This window comes from Ochotona princeps, chromosome 4 (genome assembly GCF_030435755.1).
Source record: "Ochotona princeps isolate mOchPri1 chromosome 4, mOchPri1.hap1, whole genome shotgun sequence".
Lineage (NCBI taxonomy): Eukaryota > Metazoa > Chordata > Mammalia > Lagomorpha > Ochotonidae > Ochotona > Ochotona princeps.
This window is the reverse complement of record NC_080835.1, coordinates 5,782,622-5,801,723: the sequence shown is the minus strand read 5'-3', so window position 1 is coordinate 5,801,723 and position 19,102 is coordinate 5,782,622. Positions and strand designations below refer to the sequence as shown.

Here is a 19,102-nt window from a genome sequence, read left to right as displayed (position 1 = left end):
CAGCCACTTAGGGAGTGAATCAATGAATGAAATATCTTCCTCTCTATATATCTGATTTTGCAATATAAATAAATCAATATAAAATAAAATAAATCTTAAAAAATTAGAGGTGACTAGGGTTATACCCAGACTCTGTTTTTTTTTTTTTTTTTTTCTTTTTTTCCCCTGCAAGGAAGTGGTTAAGGAGTTACCTGGAAAATGGGCTTGGCATAGAAACCAGTTTGGCTAGGCCTCTGGGGCACTCCCTGCCTTTCTCTTTCTTGGGAAAAAAAATTTTGTTTGAAGAGGGAGAGACAAAGAATTATCTTCCCTCTGTTGGTTCAGTTCTAAGCTGAAGTCAGGAGTCAGGGACTCCACGTGGCGTCTGGTGTGGGTGCCAGGAGCTGGTCTTCTGTTGTTTTTCCAGGTACGTTGGAAGGGAGCTGGACTCGAACCCAGGCAGCTGGGGCTCATTGGCTCCAGGGTGGAATGCAGGCTGAGCACCATGGCTCAAAGTGCTGTATCACCTTGCCCACTCCTTCCTTATCTCTTTCCTTACAGTGCCTTTTGCTGCCAGAAGACTGTTACCATTGGCATGCTGCCCCTTGACCTGGGTCATGGCTGTGATGTAGAACAGAACCTCTCAGAGATTGCTGGTGTGTGGTACACAACTGTGGTCAGGGACCAAGGCGGCCAGTTGTGCGGGTCTGTGCCTCTTGTGGCCCCACACAGTGTCTTCAGTGTCTGGCCTTCAGCACCTGCTGGCTGAGCCTGCTCTCCGTGCCACGCTCTGTACGGGACCCGGCTGCACCAGGTGTTACCAGACACCATGGGTGCACTTGCTGTTCCCACACAGCATGGGACACTGGCCGTGGATGTGGTGGAGATGGCTCGGGTAATCTGGGAAGTGGGTGTCCTGTCCAGCAGTGCACCTGAGCTGAGGGAGGGAGGAAGTGCCTTCTCAGTTTGGTCGGCATCACCAGGTGAGCAGCAGGAGGCAGACACAGCCTGAATGAGGACCCTGAGGGGACGAGGCTGAGGGAGGTGTGGGCTGAGGTGGCACTTGCAGGCCCTGGCTCAGCTGGGCTTCCCTGATGGGCAGCCGATGGGAAGGCCAGCCTGGGACACACTAACCCCTGCTTTAGTGACGCTTCTGTGTGGCCGTGGACATTTCCCACATGCCCGAGTGCTGTGTTGATGGCGCTGGAGGTTTCTCAGTGAGCAGAAGCTGTAGCTGGCACGGCTCCCTGCACATGCTCCACGTTGGGGCAGGCTGAGCCCTGCACCTTGGACTTACTCTCCCTATGACGTGGACAGTATAAGGTGCCTGCCGGCAAGGGCCCCCCACTGCTGGTGGCACAGCTGAGCCCTGGGCTTCACTTTACTCTGGCCTTTGCTGTCCCCAGTGTTGGCTGGGGGCGGGGACAGTGCTGAGGAGGGGGACGTGGAGATGGGGGGCTGGTCTGAGCGCCTGAGGACTGTGGTTTGCCTTCCTCCTCAGAGCCTCCATTTCCTTCCCCCTGAACCTTGGAAGTTGTCTGTTGAGATCAGCGCAGCTGCCTTCTGGCTCTTGGCTCAGCTGCTCCCTGGCTGTGTGACCTTGACCAAGGGTTTAACTTCTCTGTGCGCTCCTGGTTTGGAGGGAAATGAGCTTGTGTGAGGCAGGGGCAACTAGATGAGACCAGAAGGATGTGTGCATGTGTGCATCTGTGCAGTGTGCGCATGCTCATGTTGTCACATACGTGTGTACACACATGCACACATGGTCATGTACTTGTACATGTGTCCATGTGCGTGTATGTGAGTCTGCTTGTGCACACGTGTATGTTCACGTTCATGTGTGTAGGCAGGCAGAGAGGGTGTTCCATGCTGAGGCAATGGAGGAGAGAGAGCAAGGGGCCTATGTGTCCCTGGAGCGGGCAGAGAGGAAAGGAGGCAGCAGGAGTTCAGGGCGCTGAGCTGGGGCCTCCATCTGCAGCGTTGTGAAGGCCACGGTGAGCAGTTGCAGCTGCGTCCAAGGTGCCGGAAGAAGCTGCTGGTAGTTTGGAGCAAGGCAGGAATATCTTTGAGCAACTCCCTGGCTACATGAAGGAGGAAGACGGGTGCCTAGGTGCCAGCGTTGCTTAGGAGTTCAGGGAAGGCCCAAGCAGGTGCCCCCAGGAGCCTGGGGTGTCTGCAGGGTGTGGCAGGGGTGAGCGCCCCAGGAGCAGGTGGCGTGGACTGTTGGGGCCTGGGTATTGCTCCCTGCATTCTTTGTCCCCGATAGACACATCAGGCAGACAGCCCTGCCCTCTCTGTGGCTCTGCCATCTCCTGCCAGGGCAGCTTGGCTGAGCCCTCCCACTCTGGTTCTTCCAATTTTCCCAGGTGGCTGGCGGTAGCCCAGCCTCAAGCGGCCCAGTGCTCAGAAGGCTCCTGTGCTGCCCCTCCCCTGCCTGCCACTTTGTTTTTATTTGTTAAGCCTGGAGCCCTGAGCTGATAAGAGAACCAGGTCTCCTTTGACCCAGCCCTGGGAGACATCTGGCTTCTGCTGGTCCTGGCCAGCCTTCCCTGCCCCACTCCCTCAAGCCTCCTGCTGCCAGGCCCTGATGCTTCTGGCCTTTGAGTTTGGGTCAGGGCTGCCCAGAAACTTCTCAACTAGTGGAGAATGAGGGAATGGTGGGGTGGAGTCTTTTCCACCTGTTTCCTGGCAGCCTGCAGGTCACGCCCCTGAGGGAGGAATTCGCAGGCCTGACGGCTGTGATTGGCTGTGCTATCTGTCAGGCTGTCTCTGCTTCTGGCCCACCTCCTGAGTACCTGTGCAGTGCCAGGCCATTCAAACTACCAGGAAAAGACATCTGAGAAAGGATTGTGATCCCTGCAGAAAGAGCAAAAGATGCCCAAGGGGCTGGAATTGTGGTACAGTGGTTAGACCACTATGGGCACTGGCCTGGCTACTCCGCTTCCAAGCCAGCTTCCTGATAATCTGCCTGGAAGGCAGCAGAAGAAGGCCCAGGTGCTTGGGCCCTGATACTAACGTGGGAGCCCCGGGTGAAGTCCTCGCCTCCTGGCTCCAGCCTGGCTCAGCTCTGGCTATTGTGGCCTTGTGGGGGAGTGAATGAACCAGCCGATGGAGAATCTCTTTCTAAGTCTGTTTTTCACATTAATCTTCCATGCCATAGAACCAACCACAAACAGAACTTTAAATATTTGGGGGCTGGTGTTGGGGTGCAGTGGGTACAGTTGCCTTTTGTGATACCTACTTCCCATAGGGGTGCTGTTTTACATGCCAGCTGCTCCACTTCTCCTCCAGCTAGGGAGCTCCAGTTTGTGGCCTGAGAAAAGCAGCAGAAGGTGATACAAGTATCTGGTCTCCTGCACCCCACGTGAGAGACCTGGGTGGAGCTCTTGACTCCTGACTTTGGCCTGGGCCATGCTACCATTGTGTTGTAGCATCTGGTTGATGAAACACTGGATGGAAGATCTGCCTGATCTCCATAACTCTTTCCAAATATGTTATTAAATGTTTTGGCCCAGTGTGGCCAAGCCAACAGAACGTGGGTCCCTTGTGATGACGCGGAGCTGCTGTTGGCCCTCCCTAGAACCCACTTCACCTGTTGAAATTTACGGAAAGGGAGGAAAGTGAAAGTTATCATCAATTAAAAAAAAACCATGTCAGCAGAACATTTAAATGATAGCGCAGGGTGCGCTGCTCTGGAGCTGTTAAGAAGGCCAAGGTTGCTGGCACACAACAGAGGCTAACATTGCAGAATGCATTGTGAAGCCCGGAAGGTGTCTGTCCTATGTGTGGCTGCAATCACTCACTCCCCACAGGAAGGGCACAGGAAAGTGTGACTGCAGGGGCAGGGGATGGGAGTAGGGAGGGACTGCCTGGAGTTTTTCTCTACTCCCTTATGAACTCTATTAAAAAAATATATATATATATACATATATATATATACATATATATACGTATATACACACATATAAAATACAAAATATTTATATTTATAATATATTTATTTTTATTGGAAAGGCAGATTTACAGAGAGAAGGAGAGACAGAAGGAAAGATTTTTTTCCATCTGCTGGTTCACTCCCCAAGTGGCTGCAGGAACCAGGAGCTGCCTCAAGATCTCCTACACGGTGCAGAGTCCCAAGGATTTGGAACACCCTCTGCTGCTTTCCCAGGCCTCAAACAGGGAGCTGGATGGGAAGTGGAGCATCTGGGACATGAACCGATACCCATATGGGGCCCCAGCATTTGCAGGTAGAGGATTAGCTGATTGAGTCATCACACTGGCCTCCATTTTTTTTTCTTTTTTTTAAATTTTCTTTGAAACTCAGTTGTTGGAGAGACAGACGCTTTTTATCTGCTGGTTCACTGTCCAAATGCCTGCATCAGCTGGGGCTGGGTCAGGCCAAAGTCAGGCCAAAGCTTCTTCTAGGGCTCTCATGTCGGTGCAGGGTCCCAAGCACTTGGGCCATCTATTGCTGCTTTCCCAGGCACACGAGCAGGGATCTGGATTGGAAGTGGAACAGCTGGGACTTGAACCTGTGCCCATGTGAGACAGTAGCACTACAGGTGGCTGCTAAGCCTACCGTGTGGGATCATGCACATTTGACCTTATTGTTCCAGACCGGTGTCTAAAATGGTTGTCATAGCAGCGGTGTATGCACACAGTGAGACCTCTGCCAGCCTCTGCTGACACCCTCCACACCTCATCAAGCCCGGACATCCCAGATATCAGCTTCAGGTGACAAGGGAACCCCTTTTCAGTGGGCCCTTTCCCTCCCCCAGCCCCTCTCACCACCCAGCACAGCTGTGGGCAGCGCCCCGTGGCACAGCAGCCAGACTTGTCTAGAGTGACGGATGTGAGAACAACCAGCGACAAGGCTCTTGCCTCCCGGGCCCCAGGAAGGTTGTGACTCAGCAGTGATGTTGAGCAAGATGGGGTGCTCTGTGGCTGGCGGCAACGTGAGCCTCTAGCCTCCACACTGGGGTGACCTGGCGAGACCTGCAGGACCAGTCCTGAAGAAGTCCTGATGCTAAGAGAAGCATCCTGGGATGCCCTGCATCTAATCACAAGGGCAGAGGCTGGCGAGCGGGGCAGAGGAGCGCTCACATTCCCCACATCTGTAGTCAAGCTGCCTCAAGCTGACTTCTGCTTTGCCTCTCCGGATCTTCATCATACAAAGGCTCTTAGGGGCCAGCTCGTAGTGTGGTGAAGTAGGTTAAGTCTTTGCTTCAGTGCAGACATCACGTATGGGTGCAGGTTCAAGTCCTGGTTGCTCCACTTCCAATCCAGCTCCCCACTAATGTGCCTGGGGAAGCAGCAGAGGATGGGGCGTGTGCCTGGGGCTCATGCCACTGAAGGCCACGTCGGGGTGTACTTTGGCATTGCTCCTACTGATGATTGTGAGCACACCCGGGACCAGCCAGAGAATGAACACAGGTGCAGGGCCCCGGCTTACAGAACAAACCCTCAGCACTGTCTGACACGACAACTCCCATTTCTAGAAGTTTCCAAAGTGGCGTACCGCTCTACCAGCAAGCCTACCTCGGCCCTGCTCTTCTCAATGTCCTCGATGCCCTTTGCCCTTTGCCCCTTGCCCCCTGGGCCCAGTGCTTTTTGTAGTCCATTTTCCCCTGGAAGAGCTGTGTGACTCTGGGGAAGCCACACACCTTCTTGGAGCTTCAGGAGGTCACCCATTGTTCACCCAGCCTGGTCTGGAGGGGAAGGCACTGCTGAGTGCGACTGGCCAGCCAGGGTCAGGCCCGATTGCTGTCACAGACGCCAACCATGAGAACAGAGCATCACCTCTTGTGGAGGCGGAGCCCTCGCACCTCTGGTCCCATTCCCTGGATCCCCTTTTGGCCTCTGGCACGTGGTCTGCTTACTCCCAGCATCCTCGAGCTCCTCTGGGATGTGCTGCCCACCCTCCCCATCTCGGTGCTTGCCCTGCCAAGCTAGGCAGCCTGTGTGTCCGATGTCTTCCCCAAGGTGCTGGCTCACCACCCCCATGCAGGCAGGGGCTGGGGGGCTGTTTTACTGAGTCCAATACAGTGGTTCAGTGAGACTGAATGGTAGCGTTGTGGGTAAGAGAGGGGGTGTTGGGGTGTCCCCCACCACCTGCTCTGCGCTCCCTGGTACCTGTGCTTGGTCGCAGTCCCCGTGGGAATGGAGCCCAAACTGTTTGTATTACTGATGAAAACGGAGGCCTGGCCAGCTGAAGTCCCTGCTGGCCCATGGCTCTCTCTCGGGCCAGTGGACAGAGCAAGGTGGGTGGTGGGACCGGAGGAGGGGCCCTTGCATCTGTCTGATGGTTCCAGCAGCAGAGCCAGACAGGGAGGGGTAGAGTGGGTGTAAATTCTGAGAAACGTAATGTCAAGGTTAATGGCAAGGAGGTTTCCATGACTGGAGCCTTGCATCCAGAAGATGCGCATATGGGTGCCTGGGCCCCTTCTGAGGCCCCAAGGGGTGCCAGGCTGAGGTCAAGCCCCCTGCTTTCAAGCTGGGAGACAGCAAGGACTCACCTCTCAGTGCCATGGGGCCACAACAGCCAGGGCTAGATCTGCGGGGAGCGGGCAGGGGCTGCGATAGGACTCTGGGGGTGCACTGGCCCGCCCCAACCCGGAAGGAGGAAGCTGCAGGGTGTCTGTGGCTGGGCCCGGGATCCCCCAGCCGGGGACTTCCTCTTCCTCTCCAAAGGCAGGTGTAGCCGCCACAGCTGGACGAGACACCCTGAGCTGGCATGGAGGGGGGCAAGGGGGGCCGGCTCAGAGACTTCCTGACGGGGGGCCTGGCCACCTGGGTGAGGGCTGGTGGGAGTGGGGCCCCAGGGAGGGGAAGTGAACAGCACCAGGTCATCTTCCACCCAACCGTGGGACTAGGGGAAGGGAGAGGCTGGGGGGAGGGGTGGACTTACTGAGGGGGTGGGGTGGTCCCTTGGGGGACCAAAAGCACTCAGGGGTGGTGAGGGGAGATAGCCCCAGGGACACAGGGGCAGGTAGGGGTTCCCTCAGCCAGTGGGGGGGACTACCTGGCGGTGGTGAGGCCTCAGTGATCTGGTGGGGGCACTTTGGCCCCTCTCTGCCCTTCACAGGCACTAGGACTGGCCGGGCTGGTGGGGGAGGCGGAGGAGTTGGAAGGAGACGAGGAGGAAGAGGAGGAAGAGGAGCTCCTCTGCCCGGGGAGAAGGCTCCTTCGTCTCAGCCAGGGCACCCTGCTCCTGCGGGTGCTGGGCATCATGTAAGGGCATGGAATTAGAGGGTGGGGGTCAGGCCAGGAGGGAGCAGGTGGGGGGATGGTGGGGCAGGTCAGGCCTCCACCCCACCTGCCACCCAAGGCCACCTGTGCCCACCTATAGCTCACCCAGTTCCCGAGGGCGACCTCAAGTGGTCCAGGGCCTGGATGGACCTGCGGCCCGGCGGATGTGGAACTTGGACCAGCTGTGGAGCCGCCTGCGAGACTTCTACCAGGTGAGGAGATCTGGGTGGGGTGCAGACAGAGACCCCTCTGCACACTGGGGAGCTCCTCTCACAGGCCGGGTCCTCCTGCAGGAGGAGCTTCAGCTGCTGATCCTATCGTCACCCCCAGACCTCCAGACGCTGGGGCTTGACCCCCTGTCAGGTACCCTGCCCACCCCCCACTCCGTGGCACCCTCCTGCCTTGGACTCCAAGTTCCCCCTTAACCTGTGTGGCTCGTGTCCCCCAGAGGAGGCTGTGGAGGAGCTGGAAAGCATCTTGCGGCTGCTGCTGGGGGCATCTGTGCAGGTGATGGGGGTGCGGGCAGGATGCTGGGGGACAGGAAGGAGTGAGGGGTGGGGGAAGCTGCACCAGCCTGGCCTCCCTTGGCCACCCTTGTCATTTTGCCGCAGTGTGAACATCGGGAACTCTTTATCCGGCACATCCGGAGCCTCAGCCTGGATGTCCAGAGCGAGCTGGCCAGTATCATCCAGGAGGTACTGTGGCGAGTGCCCTCTTTAGCCCCACCCTAGGGCAGCCTCACTGCCCTTCTGCCCAGCTGAACCCCTTGCCCTGCCAGGTAACGCAGCCTGGGGCAGGCATGGTGCTGGCGCTGGCGGGACCAGAGCCTGGAGAGCTGACGGCCACGGAGCTGGAGATGCTGACCCGGAGCCTGTTGGGCACTCTCTCGAGGCTGGCACGGGAACGTGATCTGGGGGCGCAGGTGGGGACGCCCAGGTGGGGAGGTGTAGGTTTGGGGTTAAGGTGGGGGTGTCGGGCCAGTGGGACTGTCACAGCCGCCTAACTGGGTGGGCGGGCTGGCTGGCCTGGGGTGAGCAGGCTACTTCTGATCCTGGATCCTTGCGCTCCTACAGCGGCTGGCCAACCTGCTGCTGGAGCGCCAGCCAGCCCCCTTGCCTGTGGAGGCACCTGTGATCGTTCCAGCTGAGGGCCCCTCACACCATGTGGCCCTGCAGCTGGCCAACGCCAAGGCCCAGCTGCGGCGCCTGCGGCAGGAGCTGTGAGTGTCCAGGGGCCTGGGACCAGGGGCAAGAGCAGGCCTGTTAGGGAGCCTGGCCCAGGTGGCGATGTGTGCGATCAGGCCTGTGATGCAGGGGGGTGTTGGGGGTGCCTCAGACACCTGAGCGGCCCTCCCCTCCAGAGAGGAGAAGGCCGAGCAGCTGCTGGACTCGCAGGAGGAGGTACAGGGCCTGGAGGCTGAAAGGCGAAGACTCCGCCAGGAGGTGCGTTCAGAGACTCCCCAAGCCCCGGGCGGTCCATTGCCGGCTGCTAGCTTGCGCCTTCCCATCCCCGTCCAATCTCCCGGCCTGAGGTGGACCACTGCTCATCTGGCCCAGGCCCAGGCGCTGTCGGGACAGGCCAAACGGGCTGAGCTGTACCGCGAGGAGGTCGAGGCGCTGCGGGAGCGCGCGGGCCGCCTGCCACACCTGCAGGAGGAGCTGAGGCGCTGCCGGGAGCGACTGCAGGCAGCCGAGGCCTGTCGGGCCCAGCTCGTGGTGAGGCGGGGAGGCGGGGAGGCGGGGAGGCAGTGAGGCGGTGAGGTTGTGGGCAGAGGGCCCGGCCAGCAGAGACGTGAGTTGGCCATCATGGGGAGGGGTGGGTAGGGGGCGTGGCCTGCAGGCAGAGAGGGCGTGGTCAGGTGCCAGAGCGTGTGCTAGAGCAGAGGTACCTGAAGGAGACCTCTGCGAGGGGCCAGCCGATGGAGAGCGGAGGTGGGGCGGATGGGGAGGGGCGGCGGGTCCTTGGCAGGCCCACCAGGGGAGGGGGGAGGGGACCCCCGACCAGGGCCGTGGCAAGCCTGGGTCACTGGGTTCTGTGACCCTCTCAGGAGGAGCGCACGCTGACAGGGGCCCTGGAGGCCTCGAAGGCGTTGCTGGAGGAGCAGCTGGAGGTAGCGCGGGAGCGCTGTGCTCGCCTGCACGAGACACAGCGGGAGAACTTGCTGCTGCGGAGCCGCCTGGCTGATGCTCACGGGGTGAGGCTGCCCCAGGGACCCCTGTATCCTCCTCAGGCTGCATTAGGGAAGAGACCCTGAGACTCCTCCTCTGCCCTAGCCTGGCCCTGTCTGGGGAGGGCTACTTTGACCTGACCTCCTCCCCATCCCATCTCCCACCCCAGGAGCTCGGCTCTCTGCGGCAACAGGTGGAGCAGCTGGCGGAGGAAAACCTGGAGCTGGAGCTGCAGCTGCAGCGGAGCCTGGCACCACCTCCTGGCTCCCCTGGGGAAGGTGAGGGGTCCCCAGGACTGGGGAAGCAGAGCTCTCTTCATCCCTCTCCCCAGGTCTCTGGGAGGAGTAGGAAGGGTGGGAGGGGCCCTGACCTAGCCCTGCATCCCCCTCCCCCCAGCACCGCTGGAGGGGCCACTGCCCTCATTGCAAGATGAGGTGAGGGAAGCAGAGGCCAGGCGGCTGAGGATCCTGGAGCGGGAGAACCGGGAGCTGCGGGAGCTGCTGAGGGAGCTGCAGGGACAGCCGGGTGGCCAGGTGAGCCCTGCTAGGCCCTGTCCCTTGTTTCCAACCTGCGGCAGCCGTTCTCTGCGCCTGACTGATCCTCTCATGCACCCTCCGCCCAGCTCCTGCTACTAGAGGATCAGAGTGAAGACTCCATGCTTCCAGGACCCGGAGAGGCTCCACCGCCTCCACCAACCTCAGGCAACAGTCCCCAGGGGGAGGATGAAGATCCCCAGGCTGAGGCCTTGGCTCCCGTGGTGTCAGACTCAGCCCCCAAGGGGTCAGATGACTTCCGGCATGTGGCAGAGAGGCCCCTGAAGGTGGCTGTCCCAGTCTACCGGAACCCCCCCAAGTCCCAGCCTGCTGGGCAGACACAGGAGGTCCTAGAGGAGGCTAGCCAGGGAACCCCCCTCCAGACACTTTCCTCTGTGGCCCCAGTGCAGGGTCCAGAAGTGGAAAATGAGCTGCAGCGACTGACAGTTGGAGAGAGAGGGGCAAGGGAGGCCCCCCAGCTGGGACCCTCCTCAGAGCTCTGCCTCCATGTGCACCCCGAGGTGCCGGAGACCCCAGATCAGGTGCTGGAGCTGTTTGAGCTGCAAACAGAGGCCCGGGAGCTGGAAGAGAACTTGGCGGGGACTCAAGGGGTTCCAGTCCCTGGGATCCAGGCCAGACAGGAGCCTGTCCCCATGAAGGAAAGCCTTACCAGCAGTGTATTAGAGAAGGAGACCTTCAGGGAGGAGGTGGCACAGTTGAGGAAAGAGGCTGCGGCCCTGGGAGCGGAGTTGGAGACACAGACCCGAAGGCTGGAGGCTCGAGGCACAGAGGCTGCCCGCCTCTCAGAGGAACTGGCCCAAGTGCGGAAGGCAGAGGCCGAGGCCCACAGGAAGTCCGAGAGCCAGGCCTGGGAGCTGGGCCGGCTGCAGGAGGCACTGGAGGCCGCTGGCCGGGAGCTAAAGGCTGTGACCCAGGAGCGGCAGGCCCTGGCTGAGGCGCTGGCCGCTGCAGGCCGTGAACGGCGGCAGTGGGAGCGTGAGGGGCCCCGGCTGCGGGCCCGGGCCGAGGCTGCAGAAGAGCGTGTGCAGGCGCTGGAGGGCGAGAGCCGGCAGCATCAAGAGGAGGCAGAGAAGGCATGCCGGGAGAAGCAGGCCCTTGCTGAGGTAGGTCAGGGCTTCCTCCCTCCCAGCTGGGGGTGGGCTGCTGGTCCCAAGGGCCCAGCACCAAACAGGTGCTGGACACAGAAGGCTGAGGTTCACTGCCACCTTCTGAGGTTGTGCCCAGCCTGGGATGCAGAGCCCACACCTGCTGCCTGGAATGAGGGTGCTCTGGGTGTGTGTGGGGAGTGCTGAGCCTGTCTGGGTGCTGCCCCAGTGCTCCTGTTCTTCCCCTACAGGACAGGCTTACTATGTTCTGTGACCCTTGGCAGGTGTAGACAGGGAACAGCTGCCACCCAGCTGGGGGCAAGGGAGCTTCAGGGAGGAGAGGTCAGGTGGGAGGGGGAACAGCCTATGCAGCGGGTGGTGGGGCAGGGACCAGCTTGGCAGGTGCAGGTGTGAGGAGGGTCGCCTTGGTGGGGAGGGGTCCTGGGCCTCTCAGAAGCTTGTGGCGGTGGCTTTGGTGGGAGGTGAGGCTGGCTGGGGTGGGAGTGAGGACAGAAGAGAGGGAATGCTTGGAAACACATTTGTTGCTTCCTCATGTGTGTTATAGGCAGCCAGGCCCTGTAGCAGGCTGTGGCACATGGTGGTGACCAAGCAGGAGGTGCAGGGTGGGAGGCAGTGCAGGGAGCCCCTTGGCCTGGGGTTGGGTGTGTCAGGGGGGCTTCCTGGAGGAGGCAGGAGAGGGTGCAGAGAGGGGAGGGTGAGGGTAAATTTGGCAGGTGCTTCTGGGCAACTGCTAAGTTGCCTGCTGAGGGAGGTGGGGGGAGGAGGGACTTAGGGCAGCCAAGGGACACAGAGGACAGCATGGACAAGGTGAGAGTGTCTGGACCAGCAGGTCCTGTTCCATGGAAAGAGTACCAGGCAGGTGAATGGGAGCTGGAAGCTTCTGTGTGGATAAAGGGAGAAGAGGAACTCCCCAAAGTCCCACTGGGAGTGGCAAGGGGTGGGGAAAGTGCTGCCTACGCATTGTGAAGGCAGAGGGTGTGGGGCATGTGAGACCTGGAGCCAGCGTGGGGTTAGGAGAGCAGGCCTGACCGAAGCGTGCTGGCTGGCTCTGTGTCAGAGCTCAGCTTTCCCTCCTCAGCTGTGTGGCCTGGGCAAAGTGGCTGCATATCCCTGAGTCCCTGCTTGTAACTTCAGAATAGAAACTGAAGCTGCCCCACAGGGTCCTGCCGGATAAAGAGCAGAAGGAACTTCGGGTGCCTGGCACCTGGCTGGGAGCAGGAGGGGCAGGGGCAGGGTTGTGGGCGGCTGGAGGGCAGGAGAGCCCAAGGGCAAGGTGGGGGCATTTCTGGAGATTCCCTGAGTAGTTGGAACACTTGCCCATGCGACTGGGGTGTGGTGTAGGCAGAAGTGGCTGGCTTTGGGGAGCCAGAGAGCAGGGACGTCTAAGATTTCCCACAGGTGCGACAAGGGTCTGGCTGGGCCTGGCTGGGCCTTCTTTGCCTCTCTCTGTCCTACTGTTCTCCTCTAGCCCCAGTACCTTGGGACCTGGGGCCTTCACCAGTGGTCAGGTAGCAGTGTCTCATGGGACTTTGCAGTTTTCCAGTGGGAGGCTAAGGTCATGGGCACCGGGGTGGTGAGTAGGACCCTAGCTGGGTTTCCTAAACTCGCAGGATGTGGCAGGTGGCTGGCCAGTGCCAGTCCTGCCCAGGGCTTTCTTCTCTCTGCTGGGCCCCCGTGTGGCAGAATGGTTCGGCCTACTTGCCTCCAGCCTCAGGCCAGAGTGGTGCCTCCCGCCTTCTGCAGACATGGTGTGGCCCAACTGCCAAAGACCCCATGCTGCTCCCCTCCCCTGGCTAACCCCCTCCCAGCCCTCACTGTGGTTAGGCCTGGGGAGACCCAAGTTCCTGTCAGCCTTCTGTGGTCAGCCCCTTGTGTCCTGGAACCTAGCTCCTCTGGTTGTCACATGGCCAGTGTGGCAGTCCCTAAGGCGCGTCCCCCTCACTCTGGGAACACGAGGAACTATGGACTCAGAGAGGTGAAGACATTGGCTCAGCACCTGCTCAGAGCATCCTTCCCTCCCACTCTGCAAGACTACCTGCTTTGCTCCCGTGTTCTGGATCAGTTAGTCGAAGTTTGAAGTTTGACCAGGGCGGCAGAATGGGGTAGGGGGACAAGGCAGCCTGTTGGACCTGCTTTCTGGGGGAGCTGACCCTCCCACCCTGAGCCTGCCCTGCCCTGCCCTGCCCTCAGGAGCTGGAGAAGGCTGTGGTGCGTGGCCAGGAGCTGGGCACCCGGCTGGAGAACCTGCAGAGGGAGCTCAGCCAGGCAGCTCTGCAGCGACAGGAGTTTCTGCGGGAACAAGAGAACCAGCAGCAGAGGTGGGGGACACCTTGGGCAGTGGAGGTGGCGGGCAGGGCAGGGCAAGGCAGTGGGGGCTTGGTGCCAAGGCTTGTGTTGTTAGGTACCAGGGCCTGGAGCAGCGGCTGGAGGCTGAGCTGCAGGCGGCAGCCACCAGCAAGGAGGAGGCGCTGATGAAGCTTAAGGCCAGGGCACTACGACTGGAGGAGGAGTTGTTCCAGGTAAGCCTGCTCATGTCTGGCTGCCCAGCTCCCATGCCATGGAGCGAGTACGGGCTGGGGGTCAGGTGGCTCTCTGAGAGCCTGTTCCTTGTTACTCTACATAGAAAGGGGGAGCCTCTGTTGAGGCGGACCCCTCTACTTCCCGATGGCCTCGTCAGCCGTTTGGGATGTGTGGCTGAGGAAGCTGGTGTCCTCTGGCTGTGGGTTCCTGGGTGGCTGTCACTGCTTCCTGTGACTTCCTGGGTCTTCTCCTGTGCAGCTGCGCCAGGGCCAGTCAGGCCCGAAGGAGCATCCTGAGCCCTGGGACGCGGTGACCCAGAGTGGGCGGCTGATCGAGGTGGAGCGCAATGTGAGTGTGGACCTTCCTAGGGTGGTGGCAGTGCTGGCAGCAGGGCTCAGGGCGTGAGGCCACCACTCACCCTCTTCTTCCGGGCAGAATGCAACATTGGTGGCCGAGAAGATGGCCCTTCAGGGCCAGCTGCAGCACCTTGAGGGGCAGTTGGGCACGTTGCAGAGCCGGGCCCAGGAGCTGTTGCTGCAGAGTCAGCAGGCCCAGGAGCACAGCAGCCGCCTGCAGGTGGGTGGCGCTGTACCTGCTATGCCTCCCGCGGCCTCCAGCACCCAACCTGTGGTCCCACCTCTGACTCCACTCACATGGGCCCTGACCCTCTGCCCCTTGTGCATGCTTTCTTCCTACCTGCACCCACTGGGTACCATGGTGTCACCAGCTTGGCCCCTCCACGGCTGGCGTTGGTCTTTGCCTCTACCCTGACCCTATCTGTCCTCTCACCGGCCTCGAGCCTCATGCCCTGGCACTACTCAGCCACTACAAGGTTTCCTTTTGCCTGCCAACTTCTGCCCTGACTTGCTGCCTACTGCCTGCCCCCAAGCGTCTTGCACTTCCCTCTCCTGCTGCCCTCTGCCCTCCTCTGCCCCTGGGCCCTGTCTCTTTGCCAGCTTTCTGGCCTGGACTTTCGGCTGGCCCCATCTGCCTCCTGGCTGTGTCCCAGGCTGAGAAGTCCGTGCTGGAGATCCAAGGCCAAGAGCTGCACCGAAAGCTGGGGGTGCTGGAGGAGGAGGTGCGGGTGGCACGGCAGTCCCAGGAGGAGACCCGCGGGCAGCAGCAGGCCTTGCTGCGCGACCACGAGGCTCTGGCCCAGCTGCAGCGGCGGCAGGAGACGGAGCTGGAGGGACTGCTGGTGCGGCACCGGGACCTCAAGGCCAACATGCGGGCGTTGGAGCTGGCCCACCGCGAGCTGCAGGGCCGGTAAGCTGCCCCTGCATGCCTGACCCCCCTCGGCAGACATATTCTAACTGCCCTGAGCAGGCAGGCTCCTTGCAGCCTGGCACTACTGCCACGGCCTCCTGTAGGACTGAACGTGGCTCAACTGTTCGAGCAGGTGGCTAGTAGGGGGAATACAGTCCCCCAGGACCAGGCATGGTCCCTCTTCCCCCCAGGCCCTCAGGCCCTTGCAGCCATCTTGGTTCCTTATCTATCCCAGGCACGAGCAGCTGCAGGCCCAGAGAGCCAACGTGGAGGCACAGGAGGTGGCCCTGTTAGCGGAGCGCGAGCGCCTGATGCAGGATGGGTATCGGCAGCGGGACCTGGAGGAGGAGCTGCGGAGGCTGCAGAGCGAACATGAGAGGTGACCCCCTGGCCGAGGATGGGGGTGGCAGTGACAGACTGGCTCTCAGAGGGCCCCTCTGGGAAGTGGCCTACCCCAGTCCCTGTCCCTGCAGGGGGATGGGGAGTGGCTTCCTCCCTGGCCCCTGGAGCACAGCAGCTGTCCTTGTCCGCCACCTCTTTGCCCTGTAGAGCTCAGCAGCTGTTGGCAGAGGTGTCCCGGGAGCGCGGGGAACTGCAGGGTGAGCGTGGGGAGCTGCGGAGCCGACTGGTCCGACTGGAGCTGGAGCGGGCGCAGCTGGAGATGCAGAGCCAGCAGCTACGCGAGTCCAACCAGCAGCTGGACCTCAGCGCCTGCAGGTTGAGCACGCAGTGTGAGGTGTGTTCCCCCACTCCATCACTGCCCCCTGCCTGTCATGCCCTAGGACTGCCCAGGCTCAGCCTCTCTGGGTGCCACCCTGACCATTTGTTGCCCACCTGCTAGTTGCTCACTGAGCTGCGGAGCGCCCAGGAGGAGGAGAACCGGCAGCTCCTGGCCGAGGTGCAGGCCCTGAGCCGTGAGAACAGGCAGTTGCTGGAGCGGAGTTTGGAGAGCCGAGACAATCTGCACCGTGAACAGCGCGAGTACCTGTGAGCTTGTGGTCCACGGGCAGCACCCCCGACCCCGTGCACACCTACAGCCTCCCCTGCGGGTGTGCCTCCCTCCTCCTGCGTGCCCACCTCACCCCTCTCCTCACCCCAGGGATCAGCTCAACGCCCTGCGCCGGGAGAAGCAGAAACTGGTGGAGAAGATCATGGACCAGTACCGTGTGCTGGAGCCCGGGCCGCTGCCCCGGACCAAGTGAGAGTCTTCCCCCTCCCTCCCCGGGGGCTGGCTCCTGCCTCTGGCCATCTTTCCCTGCTCCACCCCACCTCCTTGCCCCAACCACCACCCACTTCTGACCCGGACCAGTTCAGGGGCAGGTGGCCTCGTGAGGGTTGACCTTGGGCTCTGCCGGTCCCCAACACGAGCCTCCTCTCTCTCCTCCCCCTCCCTGCTCATCTTGTGCCCTCTTGCCCCCAGGAAGGGCAGCTGGCTGGCAGACAAGGTGAAGAGGCTGATGCGGCCCCGGCGGGAGGGGGCGCCGCACGGGTGGCCGCGCCTGGGGGCCGAAGGGGCTGGCAGCACGGAGAGCCTGGGGGGTCCCCTGGAGACGGAGCTCCCCGAGGGCAGGGAGGTGGATGGGACAGGTGGGTCTGGGGGTGGGGCAGCTGAACACCAGGTTTACACTACCACCCATCCCCGCTTGGCTTCCCCACCGCATGTCCCGCCACCCACCCTGCTGCTCTTGCCTGCACTGTTGGTCCCCGCCCCCAACCTCAGCGGCGCTGCAGGAAACCTGAGGGAGGGCTCCTTGAGCCTGGACAGCAACTAAGGAAACCGAGGCAAGGATGGGTGGGGCCAAAGAGGCATGCTGCAGAATGAAGGTCGGAGCCGGCCAGGGCCCACCCAGCTTCTAGGGTCCTGTCCCCGGCTCGCGGCTCTGTGCACTTGCACCTTGCACCCGCCAGTCCCGCCCACCGCTCCCTGACACCGCCCCTGTGTTTGCCTCTCAGTGTCGCCCTCACCAGCACCCATGCGCCGGGCCCAGAGCTCCCTCTGCCTGCGGGACGAGACCCTGGCAGGCGGACAGCGGCGGAAACTCAGCTCACGGTTCCCGGTGGGGCGAAGCTCTAACTCATTCAGCCCCGGCGACAGCCCCCGGCAACGATTCCGACAGCGCCGGCCAGGCCCTCTGGGGGCACCCAGCGCCCATGGCAAAGGTGAGGGAGGAGGGAGCACCCCACCTCCCCTGCTGGCCCCGCCCCCGTCCCCGCGGGAGGGCCTCCAGCGGCTGCCTTGTGTCCCCAGGATGTGGTGTGGGATGGGAAGGCTCCGTGGAGACCCTCCAGGAACACACGGCCGACACCAGCCATGAGGGTGAGTGGGTTCCGGGGCGGGGGCTGGACAGGAGGCAGGGGTTTTGGCTGGTCTGGGGCTCCCAGCTGTCCTCCCACAGTGCTTTGCCAAGTGCCCTACCTGGGGCGGCAGACAGCAAAAGACAAAGCTGTGGTTGTCCGTGACAGCGCTGCCCAGTAGAAACCCACGGGTCATGGGTGCGGTGTGTATGCATGCAATATTTACACACGTGTGGTGCTGACACACATGTGATGTTTATACATGTGATGTTTTCTTGGGAAAGTTCTACTTTTAAAGATTTATTGATTTATTCGAAGGTCAGTGTCAGATACAGAAAGAGAGAAAGGTGTTCCATCTGCTGGTTCACTCCCCAGATGGCTGTAACAGCCAGGGCTGGGCTGGGCCGAAGCCAGGAGCCAGGAGCCTCCTCTGGGTCCCCTGTGTAGGTGCAGGAGCCCAAGGACTAGGGCTGTTGTTCTAGACTGCTTTCCCAGGCCATTAGTAAGGAGCTGGATGGGAAGTGGAGCAGCTGGGACTTGGACTGGCACCCAGATGGGATGCTGGTCTCATAGGTAGCAGCTTGACCCACTGTGCCATGGTGCTGGCCTCTAAAAGCATAGTTATTAGAAAGGAAGAGAGAGCTGGGCACACAGACACTGACCCCCAAATGCCCACGATGGCTGGGGGCTGGGCTAGACCAAAGCTAGAATCCTGGAGTTCCACTGAGGTCGTCCACTCTGGGGATGGGGTCAAAGCTACTTGAGCCATCGCTGCTGCCCCCGACCTGCCCACCGGGTGTGTGTGATCAGAGTGGGGGCTCAGACCCAGGCACTCTAGGATGGGATGTGGCTGGCCCAGGTGGCATATTTATTTTTATGGAAAGAGATTTACAGAAAGAAGGAGAGACAGAAAGATCTCCCATTGGCTGGTTTACTCCCCAAATGGCCACAATGGTGGGAGCTGAGCTGATCCAAAGCCAAGAACCAAGAGTTTCTTCCAAGTTTCCCATGTGGATGCAGGGGCCCAAGGACTCGGCCATCCTGTGCTCCTCTCCCAGTCCATAAACAGGGAGCTGGATGGGAAGTGGAGCAGCCAGGACATGAACCTTGGGCTATATGGGATGATGCAGGCACCGCAGGTGGAGGCTTAACGTGCTATGCCATTCCCTCAGGTGGCATGAGCCAGACTCCTGGCCCATGTGTGTCGCATGGACTTCTGCTGTTTGTTCATGTATCTATCTATCTATTTTAAAATAATGATTACATGGTTCATCGGGGTAAGAAGGATCGAAGTGAATTCATTGGCCGGCTTGTTCTGCAGCCTCCTCAGGACAAGCAGAAAGAGGCATGCTGAGCTACTCAACAGGTGCTCGGTGTGGATGTCACTGGGAGCTAACTTGACATTAGCCACATGGGCATGGTACCCACAAGCATGCACACTGCAGACCCCTACCCCTGCTGGGTGCCTGGAATGCTGGGAGGTGCAGAGGTCAGGGAGGAGAGCAAAGGGAGGGGGGCAGATCGCTGGGGTGGCGGGCAGGGAGGTGAGGCTGGGCCAGAGATGGAGAGGTGGCAGCTGCTGTCAGGCAGTGGGGACAGCCTGGCAAGTTGGAGGGTTGATATGGGGCCGGGTCCTGAGTGGAGCCTTTCCCCTGCAGGCCTCAAGGAGCAGGACCCGGAGAAGCGCCCCCTCACCCCTGCCCTCAGCCAATGATAGTGCGGACACTGGCAGCTTCGGAGGTGCATTGGCCTCTGGCCCCTGGACAGGCTCGAGGGACCCCAGGCAGCCCCAGAGCCAGGGGCGAGCAGAGCACTTGGACAAGGAGGCCTGGGCTCCGAGGACCCCGGTGGCCAGCAGGGGGTTGCCTGGCGGGAGTTTGGATGAGCCCATAGACAGGGGCGATGGCTGGTCCCCTGGCTACGTGTTGCGGCCCACACTCAGGCGGCGGTGTCTGGAGCAGCCCCC

General features: G+C 60.9%; 1 protein-coding gene across 2 annotated transcripts; it reads left to right on the top strand.

Annotated features, from left to right (window-relative positions):
- Positions 1-6,650: 6,650 nt before the first annotated feature.
- Positions 6,651-18,995, top strand: CCDC88B (coiled-coil domain containing 88B). Of its 2 annotated transcripts, XM_058662858.1 has the most exons (27): positions 6,652-6,772; positions 7,064-7,209; positions 7,328-7,439; positions 7,521-7,590; positions 7,676-7,734; positions 7,839-7,922; positions 8,006-8,149; positions 8,301-8,446; positions 8,588-8,669; positions 8,784-8,942; positions 9,275-9,421; positions 9,565-9,673; positions 9,792-9,928; positions 10,018-11,052; positions 13,246-13,373; positions 13,457-13,574; positions 13,834-13,923; positions 14,011-14,151; positions 14,585-14,841; positions 15,077-15,220; positions 15,391-15,577; positions 15,683-15,828; positions 15,941-16,039; positions 16,262-16,428; positions 16,795-17,001; positions 17,090-17,158; positions 18,795-18,995. In XM_058662858.1, the coding sequence occupies exons 1-27, from the start codon at positions 6,713-6,715 to the stop codon at positions 18,848-18,850; spliced, it is 4,299 nt and encodes a 1,432-aa protein (XP_058518841.1). In that variant the 5' UTR covers positions 6,652-6,712; the 3' UTR covers positions 18,851-18,995. The 2 variants fall into 2 exon arrangements, 1 of the variants encoding a protein (XP_058518841.1); XR_009245272.1 differs by lacking the exons at positions 16,262-16,428; positions 18,795-18,995 and having other exon boundaries at positions 6,651-6,772.
- The last annotated feature ends 107 nt before the right edge of the window (positions 18,996-19,102 follow it).